Genomic DNA, 27,693 nt, shown 5'->3' with positions numbered 1-27,693 from the left:
ATACAGTATCAAACATACTGTGTTTATGTGTTTACAATTTAGAGACCATGTTAATGTAGTAGCTGTATAAAAGAACTGATGGGATATGAATATGAAGGGTAAAGAGTATGTGTCTATTAGAAACATATTTTTGGGGGGGGATCTAACTGAACCTTACATGTAACTAAGTTCTGCATATCATTGCTGTGCAAAGAAAACATCTATCTCCTGTGATGTGCGGAGATGGGGGAGCCGTGGGTCCGCCCCACGCGACACAGCCCCTGTCGGTCCCAGCTGATCTGTATCAGGACTGATTAAGCAGCCAGCTGGAACCGGCATAAAGACTCAGCCTCAGGCTGTGGCACAATGGACCCTTGAACACAACAAAGTGTTATGTTTGGAGTTGTTTTTGGGTGTTAATGGAAGGCATTTTGGCTAAATGAAGGTACGTTTTGAGTTTACCCAATCCCTGTGTCTGTGTGTGTGCTTCCTGACTGCCGGGTCACGGTGGACACGCCCCGGAGAATTCGTGGACCGCCCCCTAATGGGCGGGGTCCGGTGACCTGGTAGGAAGGAAGGAAGGAAGGAAGCCGCGGAGTGGAGCACAGCACGGGGTTGTGTTGGGCTCAATTCGTGAATTTGTTTGGCCGCCCGAAGCCACCCCGCAGTTTTTGTTTTGTCTTTTTTTTCTTTCCTATGGTGCTAACCGCAATACACAATGCCACGCTGAAAAAACAGCCCTCAGTTACTCACCGCATCTCTCTAGCTGGGATCCCCTGGATTTCCTCTTTGCCTCTCTCCTCCTGAAGCTGCACTACAACGGGCTCGGAGGAGACAAACCAGCATCCCAGCCGGAACCCCAGCCGACAGGAATGGCGTCAGGGTCCCTGGAGTGGCTCTGCTAGCGAGGAGTGTATGGCGTCATTTTACTGCCAAAAGTCGAGAGCGAAGTTTTTGATTGCAAGAGAGTATTTCATTCAGCGCTCACGGATTTTATTTGCTCACGTGTAAAATATAGGTGTGCTCACACAAATTTACCATGCTCTCTCTCAGATTAACTCTCCGCTTGTACAAATCTGCGCGCGAGCTCTCGGATATATCATGCTCGTGTGCTATCTAGCTGTTCTTAATATTTCGAGAGCATGTGCTCGCGGAGCATTCCCTGCTCGAGCGCGGAGCTTTTCACTTCAACAAAGCTGCCAGAAGTCTCCAGCCAATCAGACGTGGTAACAGGATTTGACCAATTAAATTCCTAATGCCGCTTGCTCTGCATTTCCATTGACTGTCCTACCCCCTATAACTTCTACTGTAACGTTGATTTTTAAATAATTTTAAGCAAGGATATTATAATGTATTATTTTAGAGCAACATATTTCAGCTATTAATGTAAAATGTCGTATAGTTTGTATTTAAGACATATATGTGCAGTCTAAGATCTCCTAAAAATAATAATAATAAAAATACAAACTATTGTAGACTAAACTAGCACACACGGGCAGGGGCGTAGCAGCAAATTCTTGGCCCTGTACACTCTCAATGTCAGTGGGCCCCTATCCATGCCAGTACACAAAGAACTGGAACAAATCAGGATTTTCATGGGCCCCTCTCTCTACTTGGGCCCTGGGTACTTAGGTCCACTTTTCCCCCCACTACCACACCCATGCACACGGGGAAAGTTGAGAGCATGGACACACTGCAGGCCCCTCCTACAGCACTTGACCCCCCTGCTGGAGCCATGTACGTATCTACGACTCACCATGTATTTATAAAATATAATATAGAAAAACAGGGGGACATTATAAAAATAGCTCTGTGAACTGACAAACAAACTCAATATTTGTACTTACCGCCATAACCGGAGATATAAATCAGGTACATGCCTTAACTGCTTTCTCGGCTACAATTCCTGTTTACCGGGAGTAAATGTAGGCGTTTGTGACGAACGTAACGTGGGTGTTGCTTTAGACGTAAGGCGGAGTTGGATATGGGCAGGGTTGGATATGGGCGGAGTTGGATATGGGCGGGGTTGGATGTCCAACTCCGCCTTCCTACAGGCTGCAGCGGGCAGCTCCTCTGCTGGAGAGCTCACTCCCGGAGAAGGATCTGTCTGCGGAGCCAGCAGATTCAGGTCAGTGACACTCTGCGCATGCGTTGCTCTACAGTGTACTGCAATAAACTTCAGCCTGCCAGTACTCGTGCCTCCTTCATTGCACAGTCTGTGGACACACACCCATTACAAACTTATTTCTAACAATTTTGTCCATTTTTATACAAAAAGTGTTTTTTCTTGCCATTAACAAAACAAAATACATGTTCATTTTGATTTTATATAATAAGTTTAAAGTCCCATTTAAAAAAAAAACAAAATACTCTGTATTGAAGCATTGATGTGGCTCTTATTTGGGGGGTGCTGTTAAGCCCTAAACAGTTTCTGAGACTGATAACAGAGAAAACTCTTCCTTTTCTGGGATCATCCTTATGAGAGCCAGTTTCATCATAACATTTTTGATGGCCTTTGAGACTGCACATACTTTCAAAGTTTTTTGAATTAACTTAAACCATGTTTTTTCTTTAATTAGGTAATTAGTTCTTGCCATAATATGAATTAGAACATTACTCATATATGGCTATTCACTGTATACCTGTACCACTACCTCTTCACAACACAACTGATGCTCTCAAACACATTAAGAGGTAAGAAATTAAAGTAATTAACTCGACAAGTTCAGTACAGCTGTTAACTAAAAGCCATTCCAGGTAATTCTACCTCATAAAGCTAAAATCTAAAGAATTAAAGAATCTAAAATATTAAACATAGTTTGGGTTAACACTTTTTTGTTTACGAAATAGTTCTGAGTTTTTCTTCATAGCTTTATGACTATCTACAATGCAAAACATTTTTCAATAATAAAAAACACTGAATTTAAGTTGTGTGCAAACGTTTGACTGGTATTGTAAGTTGGGCAGTACATTTGGAAAAAGTCTCCTTTGTGTTGTTTTTTGCTTAATGACAATTGGCATAATGTAATTCTAGCAGTTGTTGTTTATATTGTATCTGGACCAACAGACATTCTTCCAAATGTGCAAAACTATGGTGCCTGAGTAATATTATTAGGATTTTACACAAATCTGAATCTGGTAACGCAGTGTTACACAGTTCTGGGGAGAGTTATTGTGCAGCTTCACCATATTTTCCGTAGTTCAATTGCAGCATTTTGACCCAGAGAGGAAATGAGATATATGCATATATTTTCCCTGTTACAATCAGTGTATCATAATTGCGATTCCGAATTAGTTATTTTTGACATACTAATGCTTAAAGTAGTTTTACAGTGGGAGTTGCATGCATGTAAATGTCTTTCTGTCTTTATTTAGGGCTCTTCACTGGGCCTTACAGAGAGACAAATCCAGTCTGTGTGTATTCTAAGGACAGTTAGAGGGAGAAAAAGTTGGTGCTGTTTCACATAATGCTGCACATTCTTCTGCCTCAGTGTTGAAGTTCATCATTCTCTTCTTTGCTGTTATGAATTCCAGTCTGTCTTAGCGTAGCAGTTACCACTGAATCACTTCAGGCTTTACCTCTGACTCTGCTCTGAACTAGGCCCAACTTCCAGTAGAGCAGCGTGAGAAGAGGAGATAGAGAGCAGCCAGTGCAAGGCAGTTCTATAAAAGTGTTACAGTTTATATCCAACACATCTGGACTGTTTTACAGGCAAAACACTGGTGGAAAATCATTCCATAAAACATATAGAGCGAGCGTTCCAGAAAGAGACTGGGAGATAGAGAGAGATAGAGGGAGAGCGTGAGAGCAGCAGTTTATAAATTACCCTCTTGTGTCTTGTTAGTGAGGCATGGATATAACAAAGGACTATATGGATTTTGTGTGTGTGTGTGTGTGTGTGTGTGTGTTTAAATTCATTAAAATAAATATTCTGTAATGGTCAAGCAAACAAAATCTTATAACATCTTATAACAAACATAAGAAAGCTGGAAGCATAAGCTAAAAACTGTGATATAGATTACACACACACACACACACACACTAATTGTGTACAAAAGAATGTGTGGGATGTCACTGCTATTTGGAAAGAATATTAAGGTTACCAGGATCAATAAATAATAATAATAAAAAAATAGTGCATCAAATAGCAAGCCCTTGAGACGACCGCAGAACATGGATGAGCATTGTCATGTTGAAATAGTGCACCAGCCTCTACAACAATTCTTTATCATAAATTAATTAATCTTCTTACTGGGTGCAACATTTGATTGCTTTTCTGAACATAATACTTGTTTTGTCACTGGATGGCAGCAGTGAGCCAAACTCACAGATCACATAGACAAAATCATTAGGACACATTACTTTTAAAGGAGTTTTTACATGGGTAGGTGTGGTTGGTCTCACAGATGTTGAGGGTGAGAGGGCCGACAAATGTAGGGAAATATCTTTAACAAAATAAAATAAAAAACAAACAGAAAACACACACACAAACTAGTATTAGAATAAGTATAGTTAGCATTAAGTAAAAATAAATTAATTTATTTTTCTCTACATTTTGAAAGGTCAGTTACCTAATACCTTATATGTTTATATGGAGTTTATATGAACTCCCCCAGCACTAGGAGGGTGAAGACTGACCATGTGTTTGATTGCTCTTTCTAAACATGTTACTTGTTTTGTCACTGGATGGCAGCAGTGAGCTAAAGACCACATGGACAAAATTATTGGGACACATTACATCTTCAGGGGGTTTTACATGGGTAGATGTGGTCGGTGTCACAAATGTCGAGGGGTGGGAGGGCAGACAAATGTAGGGAGGGATCTTTAACAAAATCATGGTGTTAAATCAGGTGAGCTGGTGATGGAATTGAACAATCCAGGATGATTACAAAACTCATGTGACATTTAAAAAGCATGTTTAAAAGCAAGTCCACTAATTCCTTTGGTTTTCTCTCAAGAAAGTCTTAATTTTAAAGAAATGGTTTGACTGCATGTTCAAATAATTGATATCTATGACAAAAAAAAATCACTCCTGTTACTGGAATGTTTTATGCTTTCAGAAACAGGAATTAAAGTAACAGGAATAAGTTTTTACCATAGAATTAGCAAAGAAAAATAGCTAAATGGCAGCTGTGCTAATAGCATGAGGGCACTGAGCACATTCTAGTGACTTTTATACATTTTATAAATCTAGTGATTTTATAAATAAACAAATAACATCTATGAATTAATTTAGGGTAACAGGGATGAGTGTTCAGATTCCTCAGTGTTCAGATCTCCTCAGTCATAGTTACAATAAGATCAAATATACAGAAAAACAAATGAGAGAACTTAATTTTGGTCTTTTCATGGTCTTCAGAAGAACCATGATGTCACTTCCTGTTGTAGATGTGACATGTAGAATGTTCCAGATGTTTCAGATGGGGTAATGTTTTATGGTTAACTGGAATGAGAAAACTATGAATGAATGACACAACTAAAATGTGTATTTTAACTTAAATATTATGGATTCATAGTTAAAATATGAAATATTTTATATTTTGTATATATATAAAGCATAGATGGGATTTGGAGTCACACAACAATGTAAAAAAAAAATACATCTCTGAAGAATTTTAATAATTATATTATATATTATATGTTTGTTGTTAGAGAGTGGGTAACACAGGTGACAGGTGTTCTATATAATGTTTTAATTTAAAACATATCTTACTTTTGCAATTAGGTCAATGTACAGGACACTATACTTAATGTATTTTATAGTCATTTTGACATATACATGTAATTTCCTGCGGACAAAAAAATGGCACCCATTCGGCGGAATGGCCCATTTATTGTATGATCTGGTGGAGCTGTATTAATGTGTGTATATTAGATTTCCCAATAGATGGCAGCATTGAGCAAGAACTGAACAACACATGCGGTCAGTAGCAGTTCCACAGGCCAGTCTTTCTTCTCCTACTACATTCACTTTAAGTAATGAGGGTGTAGTGAGTCAGTTCCAGCCATCCTTTTCTTAGTGCTGCTTGTATCTGATTAAATCCTGTTTAATCACAGTTCTGAGGTAGCATTTCTAAATGCTTTTACTGACAGCTGAGGGGAACAGACTGAGGAAGTGGGCAGCAGCTACACGCAAAGCTAAAAAGGTTCTTTGACCCTTTGAGTGATGTAGAAACCTTTCTTGGTGCTATAAAGAAACATTTATAAATGGTTTGTGGGTAGTGATGAGTCTAACTAGACAGTAGTGGACAAAGTACATAAACCACATGCTTGAGGTAAAGTAGAGAAACCCAAGGTAAAATATAACTCCAGTAAAATTAGAAGTCCTTCTTTGTACATGGTGGTAATTACTGAGTGTACATGTGTATATTTAAGGACTTGGAATGATTAAGAACCTGGCAAAATGGTACACATAGCAATACAGCCCAAAGGAGTAGGGTATTTTCTTTTCTTAATTTGAGGAGAACTAGAGCTGATCTCAATAATGTTGGAAGGGGTTATGATTCAACATTCCCCTTAAAGGAGAACTGGACTTTTGGTGAAGTAAAACATGATAAAAAGTACTTACCTTTGATGAATAGCACACCACCGTTTTCCCAGAGCGTTCTGAGATCCAGGCTTTTTAACAGTCTGTCCAAACACCCTTCAGACTGGGTGACACAGGTAATAATTTAACTCTAAATGATGCCCCTCTACCTTCAGCTCCGATCTCCGCTAATACTGAACTGAAAATATTACAGACATATATATATATACATATAATCTGCATAGCGTAGCTGCCAGCACCAGGAGGCAAGCTATGCAGAGTCTATGTATATATATGTCTATGTTATTTTCAGTACAGTAATGGCGGTGCTCGGAGCTAAAGCTCACGTCATAGGATGTAAACAGTGTTTTTTAACAAACTGCTTGTGCACTTTTTAAGTTACTAATGCCTCGTTTTAAATGTCAGAGCTCTCCGGATTCTGGCAAGGAGGTGTGGAGCTATTTTGAGCTGGATAACGGTGGAAAAGGTGATTTATCTGGGAAAATTATGCCCTAGGTCAGCCAGTCTTGAACTGTTAAAACGTCTGGATATCGGAACATTGTGGGAGAATGGAGGTGTGCTATTCATCAAAGATAAGTACTTTTTATCATGTTTCACTACACCCAAAGTCCATTTTACACTGGAAAAGTAAACATAACTTTAAAAAAATGGTTCATGATTTTTATTTAATATGACTATAAGATTTCAGAGTACAATCATATCAAAATCCTATTTTGCCAGGTGAGTAATTTTGTATTTTTAGTTTTTGTCATGTATGTGTCCACCCTGCTATGGCAAGCTGTACATTAAGGTGTAAAATAACAGGGCTGAAACTTGCAATTTTAGTGAAAACTGGCATTTAATGGCACTGTGGTTGATTGTTCGAATTGCTCTTTGCTCGCCAACAGTATATTTTAACGCCTTGCGTCTGCGCTGTTTAAATAGCTATGTCACTTACAAATATATGTGTGCTGATTGGTGTTGTGGTCTGGAAGTGAGGTGTGTCCTGGTAAATTTTGGCGTATTGCCATCTTGGAAACGGAAAACAAAAGTGCACCACTAACTGAATAAAATCTAGACAACAGTCAAGCGTCAAACACTTATTGCTAAGCACTATCTTGGCAATACAGGTGCACCACATGCATTCAACCCATGCACATCACCGCTCATTACACACACAAGGATGCACAGCAGTTTACACAGCCGACTTTAACATCAACAATAAACAGAATACATGATAAAATAACATTGCTGTTTCTGTATATTACCTGCTCCCACACCTTCACAGCATGAACGCGCAAGTCAGCTTCCTCTGCTGAGAAGTGCAGAATCACTACGCCCTTAAAATACCAATCCACTAAAGTCAGAGCGCACCTGGCTCTTAAAAAGAATGCCAAGTGTACTTTTCCCATCGTTACGATAGCAAAGACACAATGACACACCCTAAATCACGGTTGAAGGCTCGCATATAGATCACTAAAATGTACAAAATTAGCATTCCTCTATACTTGTAATAATGTGTTCACCCTAAATGTTGAGAAGTGTATTGTTAGACAGTGTTTGTATATGGTATGTATATCGCATTGTTAAATTTTAGACTGTTTATTTAGTTTATTAATATCCTTCTGCTTGCTGTAGTACAACACTGGTTTTAAGCTCACAGACGGAGCTATGGCATGCTGTTTAGTGTGGCAGAAGGTTTTGAACTCAGCCCCTGTCTTGGTCTGTTTGTTCACTGGTGACAGTCAGACTGGTATGCTATTGATCTGCTCCTGCCAGTGATAAAAATGCATACACTCATTTAACACTCCTGCTTTAAGCTGCTACTAGATACAACAAAAATGAACAAACATTCTGGTTAATCCTGAGGAATATTCCTATAAGCAGACTGCTGTAAAAAAAATTAGAAAACATAGTTATTCTTATTTTAAACATAATCAAAAGATTTTACATGAACAGTTTATTTAAGTATTTCTTTTCAGGTAAATTTATTTTCATTTGGTGAAATCACTTATAAATGTTCAAACCAACTATGTTCTGTCCTGTGTATATTTTGATCCTACCACCACCATGCTTGAAAGTTGCGGTCACTATGGCCAAAATGGCCACAGAAGGGTTTTCTTTGTCCGTGTGGTTCAGTCTAACTTTAGTCAAGCTTGAAGATGTCTGTTTTAGAGTGGTCTTGGTTCTTGAGTCTCCCAGTCCAAAGCAATGTAAAAGTTCTTGACAGCGAACAGTGACTGTAGAAATTGTTTGGGCAGCTTTTAGTACAAGGCTGGTCTGTGTCTTGACAGTTCTTCTGTTTTTCCAGGAAACGAAGCAATACTAACTAGTTTTCTATAAGTTGAGGGTGACAGTTTGTCAGGACCTGACCCTTTCCTCTGAGTACATTGGCTAGTTGAAAAATAGGCAGAGGCTGGCTTCATATGTGTCAGAGGAGGCATGTACTAGTCTTTATTGTCCTTAGTTTGGGGGCATTACTGGTATTAGTTAATTACTGGTACTAATTAATTAAATTAGATAAAATTATGTTTTAAAAACAAATATATTTAAAAAAAAGGGGGAAAGTTGGATCATAAGCACTAAATTAATTAATAATGTACAAGAGGGTATGCATATTTTTACTCTGTTTTTATTTTCTATTAAAGCTGTATTATGCAACCCAGTTTGCCCCAGAAATAATCCAAGAAAAACGTAAAAGGTAAAAAAACAAAAAATGAAAGCCCATATTATATTGCCATGTTCATGATAAGTGTATAAAAACATGTGATCACAGCTACAGCTTTGGATGTTTTATGTTACAGGTTTAAAACCTGTTGTGACATTTAAGTCTGGCAGAACTTCATAAGGCTGTTATATTTGCTCTATAAAAAGTAATGTATCTATATGCATTTATGACATTAACACTGGTACAAAAAATTGGCTGCATTTGATTGGCACAAGTTCATCAGCCATACAGTTGTGGTCAAAAGTTTACATACACTTGTAAAAAAACATAATGTTATGGCTGTCTTGAGTTTTCAATAAGTTCTACAACTCTTATTTTTCTGTGATAGAGTGATCGGAACACATACATGTTTGTCACAAAAAACAGTCATAAAATTTGGTTCTTTCATAAATTTATTATGGGTCTGCTGAAAATGTCACCAAATCTGCTGGGTCAAAAATATACATACAGCAACAAAATTTGTCAATTTTGGTGATGTAGCGAGTTGTGTCAATCAAATTAGCTTCATGTCATGGCCTCTTCACTTCTTGTAAGTGATTCTGATTGACTACAGCTGTTGACTTCTCATGAGCCCATTTAAATAGGGCTCATTTGACCCAGTGATTAGACTCAGCTACAAAAGCTACAATGGGAAATCAAAGGAACTCAGTGTGGATCTGAAAAAGCGAATTATTGACTTGAACAAGTCAGGGAAGTCACTTGGAGCCATTTCAAAGCAGCTACAGGTCCCAAGAGCAACTGTGCAGACAATTATACGCAAGTATAAAGTGCATGGAACAGTTGTGTCACTGCCACGATCAGGAAGAAAACGCAAGCTATCACATGCTGCCGAGAGGAGATTGGTCAGGATGGTCAAGAGTCAACCAAGAATCACCAAGAAGCAGGTCTGCAAGGATTTGGAAGCTGATGGAACACAGGTGTCAGTCTCCACAGTCAAGCGTGTTTTACATCGCCATGGACTGAGAGGCTGCCGTGCAAGAAAGAAGCCCTTGCTCCAGAAAAGGCACCTTAAGACTCGGCTGAAGTTTGCTGCTGATCACATGGACAAAGATAAAACCTTCTGGAGGAAAGTTCTCTGGTCAGACGAAACAAAAATTGAGCTGTTTGGCCACAACACCCAGCAATATGTTTGGAGGAGAAAAGGTGAGGCCTTTAATCCCAGGAACACCATGCCTACTGTCAAGCATGGTGGTGGTAGTATTATGCTCTGGGGATGTTTTGCTGCCAGTGGAACTGGTTCTTTGCAGAAAGTAAATGGGATAATGAAGAAGGAGGATTACCTCCAAATTCTGCAGGAAAACTTAAAACCATCAGCCCGAAGGTTGGGTCTTGGGCGCAGTTGGGTGTTCCAACAAGACAATGACCCAAAACACACATCAAAAGTGGTAAAGGAATGGCTAAACCAGGCTAGAATTAAGGTTTTAGAATGGCCTTCCCAAAGTCCTGACTTAAACCCCATTGAGAACATGTGGACAGTGCTAAAGAAACGGGTTCATGCAAGAAAACCATCACATTTAGCTGAACTGCACCAATTCTGTCAAGAAGAGTGGTCAAACATTCGACCTGAAGCTTGCCAGGAGCTTGTGGATGGCTACCAAAAGCGCCTAGTTGTCGTGAAAATGGCCAAGGGACATGTAACCAAATACTAATGTTGCTGTATGTATATTTTTGACCCAGCAGATTTGGTGACATTTTCAGCAGACCCATAATAAATTTATGAAAGAACCAAATTTTATGACTGTTTTTTGTGACAAACATGTATGCGTTCCGATCACTCTATCACAGAAAAATAAGAGTTGTAGAACTTATTGAAAACTCAAGACAGCCATAACATTATGTTTTTTTACAAGTGTATGTAAACTTTTGACCACAACTGTAAGTTCTACAGTCGATACTCCAGCCTGACTTCAACCAGTTGTTCAGCTGGAGATAACTTGTTTAATCCAGTCGCTGAGTCTGGTAATGCGAGTGTAAACTCCGTAATAATCCGGCCGGCCACAGCCGCGGCCCCAACTGACTACACCAGCCAGAAACCAGCGTCCGGACGGCTCCTGACACACTAGAGGGCCTCCAGAGTCCCCCTGATCAAAGAGAGGGGGTGAAATTGTTAATTGTGCATTATTCACAAAAACAAGACTGATTAAGGAGTAAAAATCACTGTAAATTTATAATGACCAGAATAACAGAATAACATAATATCAATAGATCTTACCTGACACGCATCCTTCCCCCCACTGCGATAGCCAGCACACAGCATTCTGGGAGTGATAATATACCCATAGGACCGGACACAAGCTTCTTCACTGACCAAACGCACGTCCACCTTCTGTAGGACATTGCTTGGGCTGCCTGACAGAAAGACAAAGACATGGAGAAGAAGGTAAAACGCATGTGTTAATGCTGCATTACGTAAATATCAGACCCAGAATCATGCTGATGCTACACCGACTGTAAAAGAGAAAGTATTGTGTCTGTTACTCCCACTTTGCACTGGAATGCTTTTATAGTTATGCCTAAAATCATTATTTCTACTCCTGTCTTAGATACAAAGATGGAAAAACATGTTTGATTATTGATGTCTTCCAGTAAAGGTAAAAGGATTAACTTACTAATTTTTTTTCTTGTATTTTTAGGAGGGGGACAAAAATAATAGTGTAGTGTGGTGTGTCTGGCAGACTAGGAGTTTTTTTTTTTACTTTATTATAATATCTCAGGGTAGTTTTCATGCTTTAAAAATTAGAACCTTTTTAGGGTTCTATGAGCTAAGAAAACATTTAACAGAGAGCACTGAATATATGGAGGAAATAAACACTAGCTACAGCATAGCTGCATGTTCCACCCTCAACAGCTTGGAAGTGCCATTAGCCGTGTGTGAGAGTGTGTGTGTGACAGCAAGAGTCAGATGGTAAGTGAACATATAAGTCAGCATAAATTAAAAATGAATCTACCTTCTAAACTCAGCAGTAAACAACAATATTATATTCTTAATAAAACCTCTAATACGTCAACAGGTTCTGTAAGGTTTGTCACATAATTAATTAACATAAAAAAATTATAAATAAAGTTTAATATTCCAGATTCATTGCAGGGGTTAACATTCACAATACTAAAATTAACTACACATGACTGTGTTTGAGTCAAACAGCTTTTTTTATTGACCGCCACTATACATCATAAATGTGCTTCCTACTTGAAAACCACAACAACAACAAATCAAGAAAAAGTATCTTTAGTGATGGCCAAACAAAGTTTCATAAACCAATGGGGCTTTCCAGCCTATAGGGTCACCAAAAGATTCACTACCCGAAGCCTTGCTGTGCAAAGGGTTATATGGCAGACAAAATTAATCCTGATGCCTATTTATAAAATAATGAATAAAATATTATTTTTGCCACTCTGTCTTAATGAATATAAAAGTGTGCTTGCCTGTAAATAAACTTAAAATAAGTACATCAATGATGTTCAGTGACACTGAATGCATGAGTGCTTATAAAACTGGCAGTGAAGGACAATAAACTGCAACAGAGCAGTATGGGGAAAGGGACAAATTCTCATTTAAAAAAGAAGTCTTATAAGCCATAGGTGGTTTCTTTGAATACCCTTTCACATGGCACTGAGGAGCTGGAGTACATAAAAATGTCAGTGCTTGTTGATATTAATATGGATATTGAACTTAAAACCAAGGAATTGACTCAAAACGGTATTGACACTCAAAAAGAAAGCGGTAGCATGTCCCACAAAATCCAAGGCCACGTTTTTTATCAGTCATGTGATTTTTAAAGTAAAAAAAATATACGGGGCTTTATCTGGCACACTTCTTTATACTTGACACAGGCTCTGATGCCTTGCTTGAAAAGTCACATCGCTAAGCATCTTTGTGAACATAACTGACCTAACTGAGGCAAGCGTAACTGACAACAACGGGACACAAAACAAAGACAAAAATTGCTATCTAAACCCATTTCTGAATTTGGCCAGATCTTTTTTTTTTAGTTTGGGTCTTCCAGAGTTAAACCCTCTCTTCTCACCTCCTTCTTTAATAGCCCCCCAGCCGGTGACCCAGCAGAGCAGTCCCGGCTCCAGCTGGTGCGTGTGTGAGGGCAGGCAGGCAGGCTGTGCGAGAGTCCCCGCGGAGACGGGTCTGTCCAGTCTGAGGAGAGCCAGGTCGTAGTCGTGGTTCTCGTCATCGTAGTACTGGTGTATGTGGATGTGGGACAGGCGCAGGGCCTCCTCTGTCTGACTGGTGCCCCGCAGCCGCAGTTTACCCAGATACACCGTCCAGACAGAGGGGGAGTACAGACTGAAAAAAGAGAGAAAGAATGACAGAGAACATAAACTGCATATCGCACAGTGGCTGGCAAAATATTCATACCGCTTGAACTTTTGCACATTTTGTCACCTTATAACTGTAAATTTACAACACAAACTGTATTTTATTGAGATTTTAAGTGACAGACCAACACAAATTATGACATAATTGTGAAATGAAACAAAACTTATACATGTTTTTTGACAGATTGAGCAAGGAGAGCACTGGTTAGAGGAGCAGACAAGATCCCCATGGTCACTCTGGAGGAGGTGCAGAAATCCACAGCTCAGGTCGAAGAATCAGTACAATTGTAAGTCATGCACTTAGTGCTGTTTTCGTTCCACTTCACAATTATGCGATACTTTGTGTTGGTCTATCACTTAAAATCTCAATAATGTATCTTAGAGTTTGTGGTCATAAAGTGACAAAATCTGCAAGTCCCTGATTGTTCTTAACTGCATTGTAATGTACTATGGCAACAATGACTTTTAGAAATTCTTTAGCCTGGCTTCAAAATATAAGTCCTTTAAAAAAAAGTTTTATGCTTAACTTATATACAATTTAACAATAATAATTCATACACCTAAACATTCTTACTCCCCCTTTTTTTTGGAAAGTATTTCAAGAATCTACTGGAAGTCACACTTTAAAAAAAAAAAAATTAATATATTTTTCAGTTATAGTTTTCATAGAGGAGCAATCTGCAATAAAATAGATTGTAATAGATCTCTTGGCATTACTTGAATCATTTTATATTGACTTCCAATGAAAGCTAAGTAGTTATTATTATGGAAACATGAGTTTTTGTTTTTTCATTGACAATAATTTATCATTTATCAAATGTGCTCTGCTCACCGGTCGTCATAGAAACAGTGTGCTGCAGATACCACCCACTGAGAGGCGATCAGCGCTCCCCCACAGATGTGCCGCCCACTGACCTGCAGGCTGGCCTGCCATGGCCACTCCCCCTCCACTGCATCAGCACCACCCACCACACGGGTGGTGAAATGTCGCAGGCCACAGTCTACAGAGAGTCAAGCTTATGTTAATTGAGATGAGGTGCTTTTAATTAAAACTAGGTCATTTTTACAGTCACTGGATAGCAGATCAGGTTTAGTGAAACTAAGCAATAATTATTAAACAAATTTCATTCAAACTAAATGATTAATCCACTGTATTATAATGGTATCAGTGCATGATACTGTATCCCCACCCCCCTAAGCAAACACATTTTATACTAATTTTATCAAATAATCATAAACAGTCATACATGGTAAAATATTTGAAAGCTTCACTGCCGCTCAGTTTCGAGCTGCACTAACTACAAACACAGTAAACCACATGGACACACAAACGTACCGCAGTGTTTCTCATCAGAAGCATCAGGACAGTCTGTGATGAAATCACACACAGGGTTTGGCTTCTTAAGGCACGTCCCATCAGCGCACATGTAGGTCATATCAGTGCATGGAACTCCTACACAGAACACATATGACTAGATAGAGATCAAACCATCATTGACGAGCCCTAAAGCAGAAAATATTATCATCAGAATCATGTTGACGCTACACTGACTGTAACAGGGAGAATGTCGTCACTGTTATTGCACTAACAATTCTCTCCAGAACTGCGTAACACTGCAAACTGAATCATATCAGTGTGAAATAAATATTGTTGAAATATACTTAATAGTATTTGTAACTGACAGAACTATAGGCTTCTTCAGTATGCAGGATACAGCACTGAATCACAATACAAGGAAAAAATGACGATGGTCCGGACCTTGACCTAACGAAATTTTCTCTAACTGGACCGTACTGAATTCTAAATACCCCTGCTCTACTGCCTAAGTCCTTAGATAACTTTCAGCTTGTCAAAAAATGCACATACATGTACAGATGTCCATGAGGGAGTGCTCAAACCATGATTTGTATTTATGACAGTGTAGTAAAATTGAATTATACTCCATAACTGTAGAGCTCAGAAACAAACAAAAAAAATCTTACAGCTTTAAGAATGAAGTATAATGGTCTTAAAATGTAAGCAACATTAAGTGATATTGGTAAAATGTTGTCTGAGTGTGTATTAGTTTATTAGGGCTGTTAAAGTTGAAATCTTGAAATCCATTGAAATCTTGATTAAAATGTGTCATCTTTATTAATTATCAAAGACCGACAGTTTTGCAGTCTTTGACAGTAAAAAACAAACTCGACACTCGATTGAGTGCTAATTACATGCCATTTAAATCCTATTCATATTTTATTTATTGCCACATCATTTTTGCCACTTGGCTTAAAGTATCACAATTTATTGAAATATATCAATTCATATGTGTTGTTTTGATTTGTATCATGTTTATGAATTCCTGATTTTTCCTTTAGAATATGAACATTTGAGTGTCACATGTATTTTTGTGTCTGATACCTTGAGTGCAGTTTTTTTCATCATCACCGTTAGTGCAGTCAGGATGCTGGTCACACACTTTGTAGTAATCCACACACTGGCTGTCCTCTGGACATTGGTACTGAGCAATACACACTACAAGACACACGAAGACACAACACACACTGCTGATGAACTACATTGTCTTGTTTACCTGCACTGTATGTAGTCTTTCCAAAATTCAAACAGCTTTCATGAAGATTTTAATAATTTACAGATGTTTTTTACAGATTTTTTGAGATTTTTCATGAATATTACCTTTTCATAAACCTGATGATTATTACAAATGTAATAATAACAAATTATGTCACATTGAGACACTATACTCTGTTTCTTCATTCATTTTTTGTAAACACTCACAAAATAGGAAAGCTGACTATTCTTTTGTGTGAAGACAGAAACAGAAATGGTCCAAAATCATGTCTTTTAAAATTATTCTGTGTTATTACACATTTACAGTGCTACAGTGTTGTGTGTTTGTTCATCCAAGAAATTAAACATCTTAATATATTAAACCTCTTCTATGGAGAACATGGTATTGTTACCAGCGAAACTGGGCAATTAACTAAGCTCTCTTTTATATTCATCAAGTTTTCTTTTGGAATATCTTAGGAACCTTGAATTTAGTATTTCAGTCAAAATTGACAGAAAACAAGCAACAAAAAATGTTTGGTGAGCTCTTACCACAGTTTCTCTCATCCAGGCCACTGGGACAGTCAGAGACACCGTCACACGCTGGCACACACAGGCCATTCACACTGCACAGGAACTTACCAGGGCATGCTTTACACACAAAACAGATACATACAACTGAATTAATACACAGTTTAGACATAAAAAAGAATAATCAGATCCTCTAAAGCCAGGCGGACACTGTGCGATTTTTTTAACCGGATGCGTTCTGGAGAGCTCAAACTGCACGTTTGAATCGTTTGTCGTGTATGAACAACGCCTGCGATTCATCTGCACACACTGTACGGTCCGACTGACCTGCTGCGACGGGGGAGCTTACACTGCACGTCTAAACGCAGCCCGTAGGCGGAGCTTTCTTTGCGTACAAACTCTCGCTTCAACACAACACCTTGCAAAAGAAAGTGCTTAGCTTTGCTTATTTGTGCCCTGTTGTGCGCTGAAAGTCCACGGAAGAGACGTACATGGACTCGCAGGTGGCTGAGGCGACGTGGACTCTACAGGTTGTCCGTTTTACAGAAGGAGAGCGCATAGAAAAATGACTGCGCGTCAGGCTGCGAAAGAAACACCAGCAGCTTAAATAAAATAAAATAATTTGATTTTTTATTCTGTTTATTGTTTATGTAAAAACTGGTTTTGAAACACTGAATATTAAACAAGCAATCGGTTATTCACACTGGATAGGGACCCTCATTTACAGTGCCGCTGAGCATTAACAGTTTAAAAGGGATTTAAAAAATATATAAAAAATAGAAATAAAAACTGACATTTATTATAGACAAATAAAATATATACGTAAAAAAGGAAAAATAGGACCTTAAAAAAAGATAATAAAAATTGACATAAAAGGTAAAAAATGTATATCTTATGAAGATATATATTTAATGATTTGATTAATAAAAGAAGAAAAATAATTAAAATGAATAAATAAAAAATATAAAATATAAACTCATTAAAAATTCGTTTAAAATAACCCAGGCTTTCTGCAGATTAATCAAAGTTTCAGTTAGTTTCAGTTTCAAATCATGAAAACAGCTCACCAAAACCTCAAACTATTCTTTATATTTGACAATATTTACTTACAGGTCCTTTGCTTGTACTTACAGGCCCTTACTTATTTTTATTCAACTGAACTGAGTTTCTGTAGCCTCGCGCTGAATTCAGCTCCGCGCTGCGAAAGAGAGCGAGAGAGAGGCGCAGCGCATTTTGTCTGATTTATCTTGATTAATTATCAGTACATTTATTAGCTTTAGTAAGTTTAATGGCACTAATTTTACTACACTTCTCCGACCTTATTTATTAAAACGTTTATTTTAGAAGACAGAGGTTATTATGCGGGCAATGCCGCGCGCAATGCCACGCGCTGCGCTAAGCTGGCTTTGCGTGGCTAATATTCTGGAGTACTGGACGAGATTTTAATTAATAAATTAACATATTTATAATTTTAATAAATCTGCCCTGGCGAAAAGAAACAAATAATAAAATATAGCTTTATATTTCTGTGCATGTTTTAAGTTTTATATTATTGACGGGCAGCATCAGAGGCTGACAATGTGCTTTATTTTTCAGATTTAATAGCAAAGTGAAATAAAATTAATTTATGTTTGTCAAAGATATTTTCTCTTTTAATTTTTCTTTTCAAAAACTCCAGCTATTGACTGAGAATAAGCATCTGTTGAAATTCTTAAACAGCAGAATGCCTGTGTCTGCTATATTAAGCTATAAGTCTGTGTACCGAACATAAATATAAATCCTTATAACTGACAGAAATAAATATGACTAATAATTATATATAGTTACTGTGCAGATTTTTGGGAAAACAGGTCGTGACGTTAAGAAATCGGCCCGCAAAACAGCTCACACTGTGAGACAAGCGACCAAAATTTCTGGCATGTCAGAAATCCCTGGTCGCGTCCGACTGCTCATTCGCAGCTCGTATGGGCAATTAATCGGACATCGCTTCCCCTCTCACACTGCACGACAAACGACGCACGATCAAGCTAAAATTCGGCCCGATCATGAAATTCAGTCGCATCCGACCAGATCGGGCTTAAAATCGGGCTAAAATCGCACAGTGTCCGCCTGGCTTAATACCATCTTTCAAATGCTCCCTAAAAGTATAGAGGACAAAAAAATACCCAGGGACTAATACCTTATTAAAAATTGTTGAGAATGTTGTATCTTGTATCCATATACAATACAATGATTTAAATTGTGTATATGTGTGTATAATTGACAGGTGAACTAACGATCTGTTTGGTTGAAGATGCTGTAGTGGACCTGCAGGCCAGGCCCTGTGAGAGACACCTCTGATGTCAGAGTCACAGTGGTGGTGGAGGAGTGGAGGTAGAGCCTCTCTGCGTAGGGCTGCAGACCACGTGCACCGCACATTCTACACACACAACATCAATACAAATAATTTAAGACCGATCGATCACTCAAAAACCTTGTAGAAAGTGTCAAAAGTTAGATTTCTGGAGAATTTCTGTTTGCCAATTAATCATAAATGTTTAAAGTACATAAAATGTACAGCTGCCAAATTTACAGACCAACATGACATTCTTTTTTGAAACTTCTACTGATAGATCATAAAAATGTGTGTGTGTGTGAGTGTGTTCACAGGTTAGTGTAAAACTTGCCTGCGGTTCTGGATTAGCCACTGGCCTTGCGTGCAGGTTTTGGAATAGCTGGCTCGACTCAGCTCATAACCCTCAAACTCCAGGGTCAGCCCATACTCTGCCGATGGTACCTACACACACACACACATACAGTTACTTAATCTATCTATCTATCTATCTATCTATCTATCTATCTATCTGTCTGTCCGTCCGTCCGTCCGTCCGTCCGTCCGTCCGTCCGTCCGTCCGTCCGTCCATTCATCAGGATAAATATCTATCTATCATGTAACAGTTTATTCATATGTAACTTTACCTATCTATCTATTATTGCTTTATCTATCTATTTATCTGTGACTCACTGTGAAGTGCCAGGTGCAGTTGGTATCTGAGGGGTAGTAGCTGGGGTAAAACGGGGTCTGTAAGGTCCCCTGAATTCCGCTCTCTTTCGTCAAATCGATGCTGTGGGAGCAATCTACAAAAATAAGAATGATTTCAATACAGCATAATAGCTGTAAACCTGTGCACTAGTATATTCTAAACTCTAAAATCTGTTTTAATAAAAAAATGATTATCTAATGTATTTCTCCCTCCAAGGATTCAGAAAAATGTATAAATGACAGAAGGAAATACAGTGAGACTTACTTCTTTTGGGCCAGGCCTGAGCAGACAGAGAGAATGGGTCCTTGTAGTTGTACTGGCCCTGCTTCCACACCACGGTCATCCAGTCAGCGGAGGACAACACCTGCACCACTTGCTCCTGCTTGCTACAGCCATACAGACTGTTGGGGAGAGGGAGGATCATTTAACTCAGTCTTTGACTCCATTCTAACAATAATATGTTATGAATATAGCAGGACTCACGAAGTGATGAGTGTGGAGTCGTCAGGAGCGTGTGAGTCATAAATGGCCAGGCGGTCTCTACACTCAGGAAGCAGCCACTCCACCCTCAGCTCTATCTGGGAGCCCTCAGGGGACTTCAGGTGCCACATGCAGGACGAGCGCTGTGTGTTTGGACCCCTCAGGACTACTGGTTGGACGGAGACCACCGGCTGGTAACGGTAACAATCTGATGGATGGATGGATGGATGGATGAAGGGTTGGATGGTTGGATGGTTGGATAGATGGGTGAAAGAAGAGAGGGAAGGACAAATAGTTGGAATTATTTAAAGATGCATAAAGAAATGGATAGATAGATGCATGGATGGATGGGTAGATGGATGGATGGGTGGGAGAAGGGAGGGAAGGACAGAGAGTTGGAAAGATTAAAAGATGCATGAAGAAATGGATGGATGGATGGATAGATGGATGGATGAAGGGTTGGATGGGTAAAAGAATGGACAGAAGGACAGATAGTTGGAAAAATGTAATGATGAATAGAGACATAAATAGATGGATGGAAAGGTGGGTGGACAGATAGAGGGATTGACATATGGATGGATAAATGAATGGAATGTTGGATAGACAGAGAAATGAGTATGAGTGATGGATAAACAGGGATGAAAATATGGGTGATTGAAGGGTTGGATAGATGGAAGCATTGGCAAATAAAGTGATGAATCGATTGATGGAGGATGAATAAGTGGAAGGAGAGAGGGATAGAAAGGTAGATAGATAGTAGAATAAAAGGAAAGTCGGTTAGATGGATGGACAGATGTACAGAGGGAATCCCATGGATGAATGGAAGTTTGGATAGTTGGTGAGTAAATAGGGGAAATGAATAAATAGATAAATATGAGAGTTAATGGATAAATTAATTATTGGATAGATCAATTGTTGAATAAAGGGTTAAATAAATGAATGGATGAATAGAAAGAGAAAGCAAAAAAACAGAGCAAAGACATGAGAGAGAAAGGGAGATGGCATCATTATGGAAACTATTGTCATGGGAACATTTTCCACAGTTACAAACTCCAGGTAGCCAACAAGCAGTAAACAGAAATGTAAAGACCCCTGAGAGACGGCTGAACTGTTCATATTAAATCACACATGCATAAACAACAGAAAAAAAATCATACCAAATGAAGCCTGCAAAACATCAATAACTTTGGTTTTGGTTTCTGCATGATCAAAACACAAAAACAAAGATGTGATAACATTAATAGAGCTGCAACAAAAAATAAAAAGCTATTTTGTAGCAAAAGTAGTAGCAAAAGTGTAGCAACGTATAATAAAAATACATTTATTTGTACTGAAAATGTCATATTATTAAAATAGTCAGAGCAGGCTATCTAAAAAGTGGCACCCTCACAAGGAGAGCAAGCTTGTGATGTAATCTTGTTACCCGTTATAGAGAATGAGAGCAGGTGAAGCAGGTAACCCTCATAGTTCACTGTCTGCTCAACCTCTCTCTCCCTGAAGCTTTGCAGTCCCCCCCACAGGCTCTCATTCACCTTTTCCATGGTGATCTTCTCAGCATGGCTCTCGGGCAGGGACAGCAGCAGCCAGAAATGCGCCACTACACTGCCCTCCCTGGGGAAATTGCAAAAGGACTGAGTAAAGGACACATAATCCATTAGGAAACCGTTTAAATCAGCGAGTCTGGATAATTATATGATATATTCTCACCCAAAGGCAAAGACTGTGGTGGAGTTGAAATAGCGAGACAGATTAGTGGACCTAACCAGTTTCTCCACCTGAATAAACAAAATAAAGCATATAGTGATTTACACCCCAATACTACACTCTGTATGCAACATTTCCTAGATTGTTATTCCAGAGTGCAACATCTAAGCATGATCCTGAAGTAAATCTAAAATATGCCTAATCTGAAGACTGAGTCTGTTGAAATACAGAGACAGATCAGTGGATTTGAGCAGTTTCTCCACCTGAATAAACAAGATGAAGAATATAGTGATTTACTTCCCAATACTGGTTTGCATTGGTTATGTCTTCAATCTGTATGTAATAATCCTGATATTACTATTCCAGAGTGCAAAATCTAAGCATGATCTTGCAGTAAGGATGAGTTTGGTACAAGCTATACTGCTTAAAAAGATTAAGTAAAATATGAGAAACCAGAGCTTGACACTTCATAAGCAATAACTAATGCCTAGAATAAAGCCAAAAAAGCAAATCTGAAATATGCCTAATCTGAAGAAGTTTTGTTTAATTAGGTCAAACAATAAGTCTAATGGTAATATCCAGTATAGTGCTGCAGATTATTAAAATAATCGTTCACTTGTGATACAAGCATGAAATTTGGCACAAATAATCTTCTAGACTTACTTTTTCCATAAAGCATTTTAGCCACGCAAATACAAAAACCATGAGATTTTAATGAGATTGCTGTATAAATATAAGTTTCTGACTATGAGAAATTCCACATTTTAATGTCACGAAGAATAAGGCAAATTAATTGTATAAATGGTGTGCATTGGCACTCAATTTTAAATATTTAGTGCTTTGTGTTTTAAGTATTTTTGGTCTTATAACTTTTATTTAGTGGGATTTTAGTTTGGTGGGATTGGAAAATTACCACAGGCCTAAATTGAGTCTAGGGCACCATGTTTGGAGTGATGCAAATATAGTGACTACATGTAAAATGGTGCATACTTAAAGTTTTTATATAAAAAAGTGCATCCAATCAAAAATCTATATACAAGCACGCATCGCACCATCAGATTGAACAATTTGGAACTGAAATATGCCAATATCTCGAAAACTACGGGATAACATGCACAGCAACGAAAATGACCACAATAATAATAATGATAACATGGATAACAGTATAGTTGCACATATAGGCAGCATATTGGATTTGTTTGGCCATTAATTAATTTGTCATGTCACTTTACACATAATTTGATGATCATCAATCACAACATGTCTACAATATGTCAATTTCTACATTGATTGATATTTCACATTTAATATTGTATTTTCAGGTGGCTAATGTGCTTTTCTAATCATGTGTGTCCTGGTCATTATTTTTGCCAAATTTGGTGCTTGTATGCCAAAGTGAATGATTTTTCTGGAATATGGACTGTTCCTGCCACACTAGTAGGCTTCATGGGTTGCTGAGCACATGATTGTAGATTTGATGTCCTGGATTGATGTAATGGATGTCCTGGCTTTCTAAAATGGGCTATGCACAGATAAGAATAATGGTATACTGTACTGTAAGTAAAGGTAATAAAGGTACTGAACTACTGAACATTTTGTGTTCAATACTTTATTCTAAGTTTGAGTTTGTGGACAGTGGACAAGCGTTCTCACCATGGCTTGAACTCCACGTGCCTCCTCCCTGAAGACTCGAGTGCTGTGAGAGGACAGAGCACTGGAGAAGTTTCTATTCAGGATGGAAATCTGTGCTGTGTACTGCTGCTGCACCCGCAGTTCCAACACCCACACCCTGTACTCTACACACATACAGATAAATAGAGAGAGAGACAAAACTGATGTAAAAACGTTAACAAAAAATATTTTGCATTACTGAAGTACAGTTTATTCCTAGGACAGTGTGACCTACCTAGAAAGTACCATGCAAGGGCTGCACCTCCACCCAAGATCAGAAGGATGATGATGAGGAGGGTCACAGTAAACACTTGCTTTGGGCGTATCTTATGTGAGGAGGAAGGTAGTGGGTCAACATCAGGCTTTACCTGTGGAAAGAACAAAAAACGAGAATTAGGTCTTAATTTTAGATGGTAAAAACATCTGAATCACACAGGCTGCCATAGTAAGTAGCAAAATTAATATATATATATATCAATATAACGCACGGTAGCTATTAATTGCTTACATACAGTGGCTTGCAAAACTGTTAATACCCCTTGAACTTCTTCACATTTTGTCACCTTACAACCACAAAAAATTACTTTATTAAGATATTAAGTAATATACCAACTAGAGACCGACCGATATGGGTTTTTCTAAGGCCGATGCCGATACCGATCATTAGTGGTCAGAGTCAGCCGATGGCCGATGTGACCTGCCGATTTTTAGGGCCGATATGCTATCGTATTATACTTATTTGGCATGCTTAAAATCATACTAGTAAGAGGAGGCACAACAGTTGTAAACTTCACACAATTTATTGAAAATAAGGTTAGCATTTTATAGTGACTTTAATGTTACTATATCACTATATGTTAATAAAAAAAATATTAATTTTATTTAGATTGTATTATCCATAACATTTTATTTTATTCATTATATAACATATGTTCTATATACACTATATATTATGTTGGCTATTATATAAAATTTACTGTAGGGGCCTACTAATTAACAAATGTATGACTTGTTGCAGTCTGTTAGTCTATTAATTATTCATTTTAATATGTTTAACAGAGTGCAAGAAGACTTCCATAATGTGACAACTTTAGATAGTTACTCCAAAACGGCAAAGCTCATTTCTTCTTCAACTCCATGCAGTTGAAAACGAATGGACATGGGAGGACAATGTTATAAAATGTTCACATTAGGGCTGCAGCTATTATTTTACAAAAATGGGTGACGTTTAAATTAAGAATAAAATTATAAATAATGCAAAAACAGACAGGTGCTGTAATTTAAATATAGCTTTATCTGTTTTTTTTTTTCTTCTTCAAATGAGCTCCTTAGCCAGAGAAACGCGTCTCATCAGCTGTACTGGAGGTTCGGTGCGTGAGCGGAAAATGAGTTGAGAAAGCTGAAGAGCGCGGACTTTATAGGTTCAGGATAAAATGAGCTTTTATCAGAAAAGTCTGGAGGGGGTTCTAAAGTAGAACCCGACAAAACAGAAAATTCTGCTCATCGTTTCATTTAATATCTAACAGCGCAAACCGCTTTAAACGGGTGAGTTTTACAGCAGAACAGCAGGAGGCGGCATGATTTAATGTCTGTTTGTAGTGAAGGAAAAAGAGATGTTTTATTTTAACTCCATTATTTTAGAAACTATTTGTTTTATTAATTCGTTTACAATAAAGCTTATTTATATATAAGGAGAAGTACAGTCCTCTAATAATCCTGACTAACCAGTAATTATTATTTCAGCGCAGCTGATGCTGCGAATATCCTTAAACAGTTTTAGTCCTGCCCTTTTTCATTTCGTCTAAAAATAATTTAAATACTGAAAATATCAAGTGTTAATTTGATTTTATTTACTTAGATTTTCGTTTCTGAAGAAGAGACGTCAGTTATTTTATACTAGAGCTTATAGATAGGGCTTGCCTTGCATAGTCAGGGCGCATTCCATCAACGCTAAGCATAGTTTCGTTTGGAGAGAAATGCTACAACACCGATGCAGTTGAAATTCTATTCTTTTTCAGTAAATGAAGCAACATCACAGATTACTAATCATGAGAGAAAATATAGACTTTGGGACACTGGATTGTAAAAATGGATGCCTTACCCGTTGAAAGTCTTGCTCACTCTTGAAACCTTGCGCTGCGTTCCAAGTAGCTGCCCGCAGATGTGCCGGATTAAAATCGGCGCGGCCAAATAAGAAAATCGGCTGATGCCGATTGATAAAAAAATAACAAAAATCGGCCGATTAAATCGGCTGGCCGATCGATCGGTCGGCCTCTAATACCAACGCAAAGTAGCAGCCTACTGCAAAACTATGAAGTAGAACAAAAATGATACACTGGTTTTCAAAAAATGTAATTAAATAAAAATTTGACAAGTGTGATGTGCAAAAGTATTCAGAACCCCCAAAATAAAATCAAATGCAATCAATTGCATTCAGAACAGTTCACAGTCTCAGTATAAATACACCTGTTCTGTAAAGGCCTCAGTGGTTTGATAGAGAACATTAGTTGTCAGATAAAACTAAATTTTAACTTTTTTATGGGGTGCTTTGATCACATCATCCCTATTGTTAAACAAAACATGAAAATTGCTGTTCACAGACTCTCCATCCAACCTGGCCGAGCTTGAGCTATTTTGCAAAAAAGAATGGGTAAAAATCTCAGTCTCTAGACGCGCAAAAGACGTGCAGCTGTAGTTGCAGTGAAAGGTGGCTCTACTAAGTATTGATATGGAGAGCTATATACTTTTGCATGTCTCAAATTTTTATTTGAATTAATTTTTTTACATTTTTGTTGGACTTTCACTTCAATCTCAATAAAATATATTTAGGTTTGTGGTTTGATAATGATAATAATTATGATATTTTGCAACATGAATTATATAAAACCACAAACTGATAATAATCTGAATAATTTTAGGTTAATTTATGTTACATACTTTGTAATGAATAATAGTCAGTGACAGATATTGTAATAAATATATAAAAAAGTTTTCTACCATCATATATAGCAATACTCAATTATTGTGCAACCATAAGAAAACATTGCTTTTTAGTGCTCTGATGATGTTAACAAAAAAACACAAGAAATTTCGCTAGCCCTTGGTAGCCTTTAGCCTCAAGCTAGCTAGGTGAGATGTTTGGTACAAACTAGCTAAGCTAGCTAGTTAATTCTCTAGCAACAAGCTAATATGCTAACCATGATAAAATATGACATGCTGTATTGTTTTAATGTTACACTTTAGAAACTGGGGGGAAGTGGGTTTGGTTTATTTTCACTTAAATATTTAAGAGAAATCTCATAACTTAGCTAAAACTATTTTAGCTTAGCTACATTTAGCCAGCCAGCTAGCTAGGTTAACTAACACTAGCTATCTTGTTAGCTATCTCTGCTGGTGTAGTGATATAAGCTAACACTACAATCGTATAATAACACTAATAATTGTATAAACACTCTTCATTTTAAATTAAAATCTAAAAATGAATAATAACATATTGCTCCTGATAACCTGTAGGTTAGCTAATAAAGGTAAATACCTGATTTGGAAAGCGTACACTTGCTGTGTCCACAGTGTAGACTGGTTCAAGCTCCTGAGCGCCATTCCTGAGCTCCATGACTCCAGACTCATCAACTCATCTCCATTAAAAATATCCTCAGTCCACTCCGGGAGTCATGAAATTACCTAGACCTATTCAGTCTTCAAAATCTGTAATCCTTTGGGGCGAACTGTGTCCTGACATGTTAGCAAACCTTACAGCCTCTGAAAAACAGAAGCGCAGCCTCAAAATCCAGCATGTTTACAGATCCAAAGGGCAGCTTAGATCAATATTCTGCCTTTCTTCTTCATCAACAGCCTGGCAGCTGCTTCCACAACCGAGCTTCGCTAATAGCGGATTTAACAGCATCAGAGCGGATTTGGAGGTACTGAGCAGCAGGTAGGTGATTTTATTTGTTTGGTCCAATGTTGAGAAAAGGTGCTGGAGGATGTGTGAGACACAAGAGTGAACACCTAGCAACACTGAGGTGTAGGACTGCACACTTAGCAGGTAGTGGTCCACAGGGACTGGATTAAAATAGCCTATTAGTCTGCCAGTGTGTTTCACACCACAAATTGGCTTATTCTGTTGTCTTAGTGGCCATAACCATGAATTACAGTTTATTTACAGTT

The 27,693-nt window shown here is 38.0% G+C and overlaps 2 protein-coding genes across 4 annotated transcripts in view; one reads left to right on the top strand and one right to left on the bottom strand.

The window, feature by feature from the left end:
* Positions 1 to 11,078: 11,078 nt before the first annotated feature.
* On the bottom strand, positions 11,079 to 27,550 carry LOC103036174 (transmembrane serine protease 6). 3 transcript variants are annotated; one of them, XM_007231201.4, is made up of 18 exons: positions 27,062 to 27,549; positions 23,762 to 23,894; positions 23,509 to 23,651; positions 21,859 to 21,926; positions 21,575 to 21,762; positions 21,309 to 21,350; positions 20,155 to 20,359; positions 19,936 to 20,072; positions 19,653 to 19,765; positions 19,315 to 19,424; positions 18,925 to 19,067; positions 16,670 to 16,768; positions 15,968 to 16,081; positions 14,903 to 15,019; positions 14,399 to 14,567; positions 13,263 to 13,534; positions 11,447 to 11,583; positions 11,079 to 11,315 (listed from the first exon to the last, which is right to left on the bottom strand). In XM_007231201.4, the coding sequence occupies exons 1-18, from the start codon at positions 27,137 to 27,139 to the stop codon at positions 11,154 to 11,156; spliced, it is 2,430 nt and encodes an 809-aa protein (XP_007231263.3). In that variant the 5' UTR covers positions 27,140 to 27,549; the 3' UTR covers positions 11,079 to 11,153. The 3 variants fall into 3 exon arrangements, with proteins under 3 accessions (XP_007231263.3, XP_007231264.3, XP_007231265.3); XM_007231203.4 differs by having other exon boundaries at positions 11,163 to 11,315; positions 11,447 to 11,579; positions 27,062 to 27,550; XM_007231202.4 differs by lacking the exon at positions 21,309 to 21,350.
* Positions 27,382 to 27,693, top strand: part of LOC103036891 (interleukin-2 receptor subunit beta) — a 42,931-nt gene continuing 42,619 nt past the window's right edge. Inside the window, exon 1 of the mRNA XM_022675526.2 lies at positions 27,382 to 27,460. The gene's annotated coding sequence lies outside the window, so the exon portion shown is untranslated. The remainder of the gene's footprint in view (positions 27,461 to 27,693) is intronic.

Source organism: Astyanax mexicanus, chromosome 5, assembly GCF_023375975.1.
Source record: "Astyanax mexicanus isolate ESR-SI-001 chromosome 5, AstMex3_surface, whole genome shotgun sequence".
NCBI classification, from domain to species: Eukaryota; Metazoa; Chordata; class Actinopteri; order Characiformes; family Acestrorhamphidae; genus Astyanax; species Astyanax mexicanus.
This window is presented reverse-complemented; position numbering and strand designations above follow the sequence as displayed.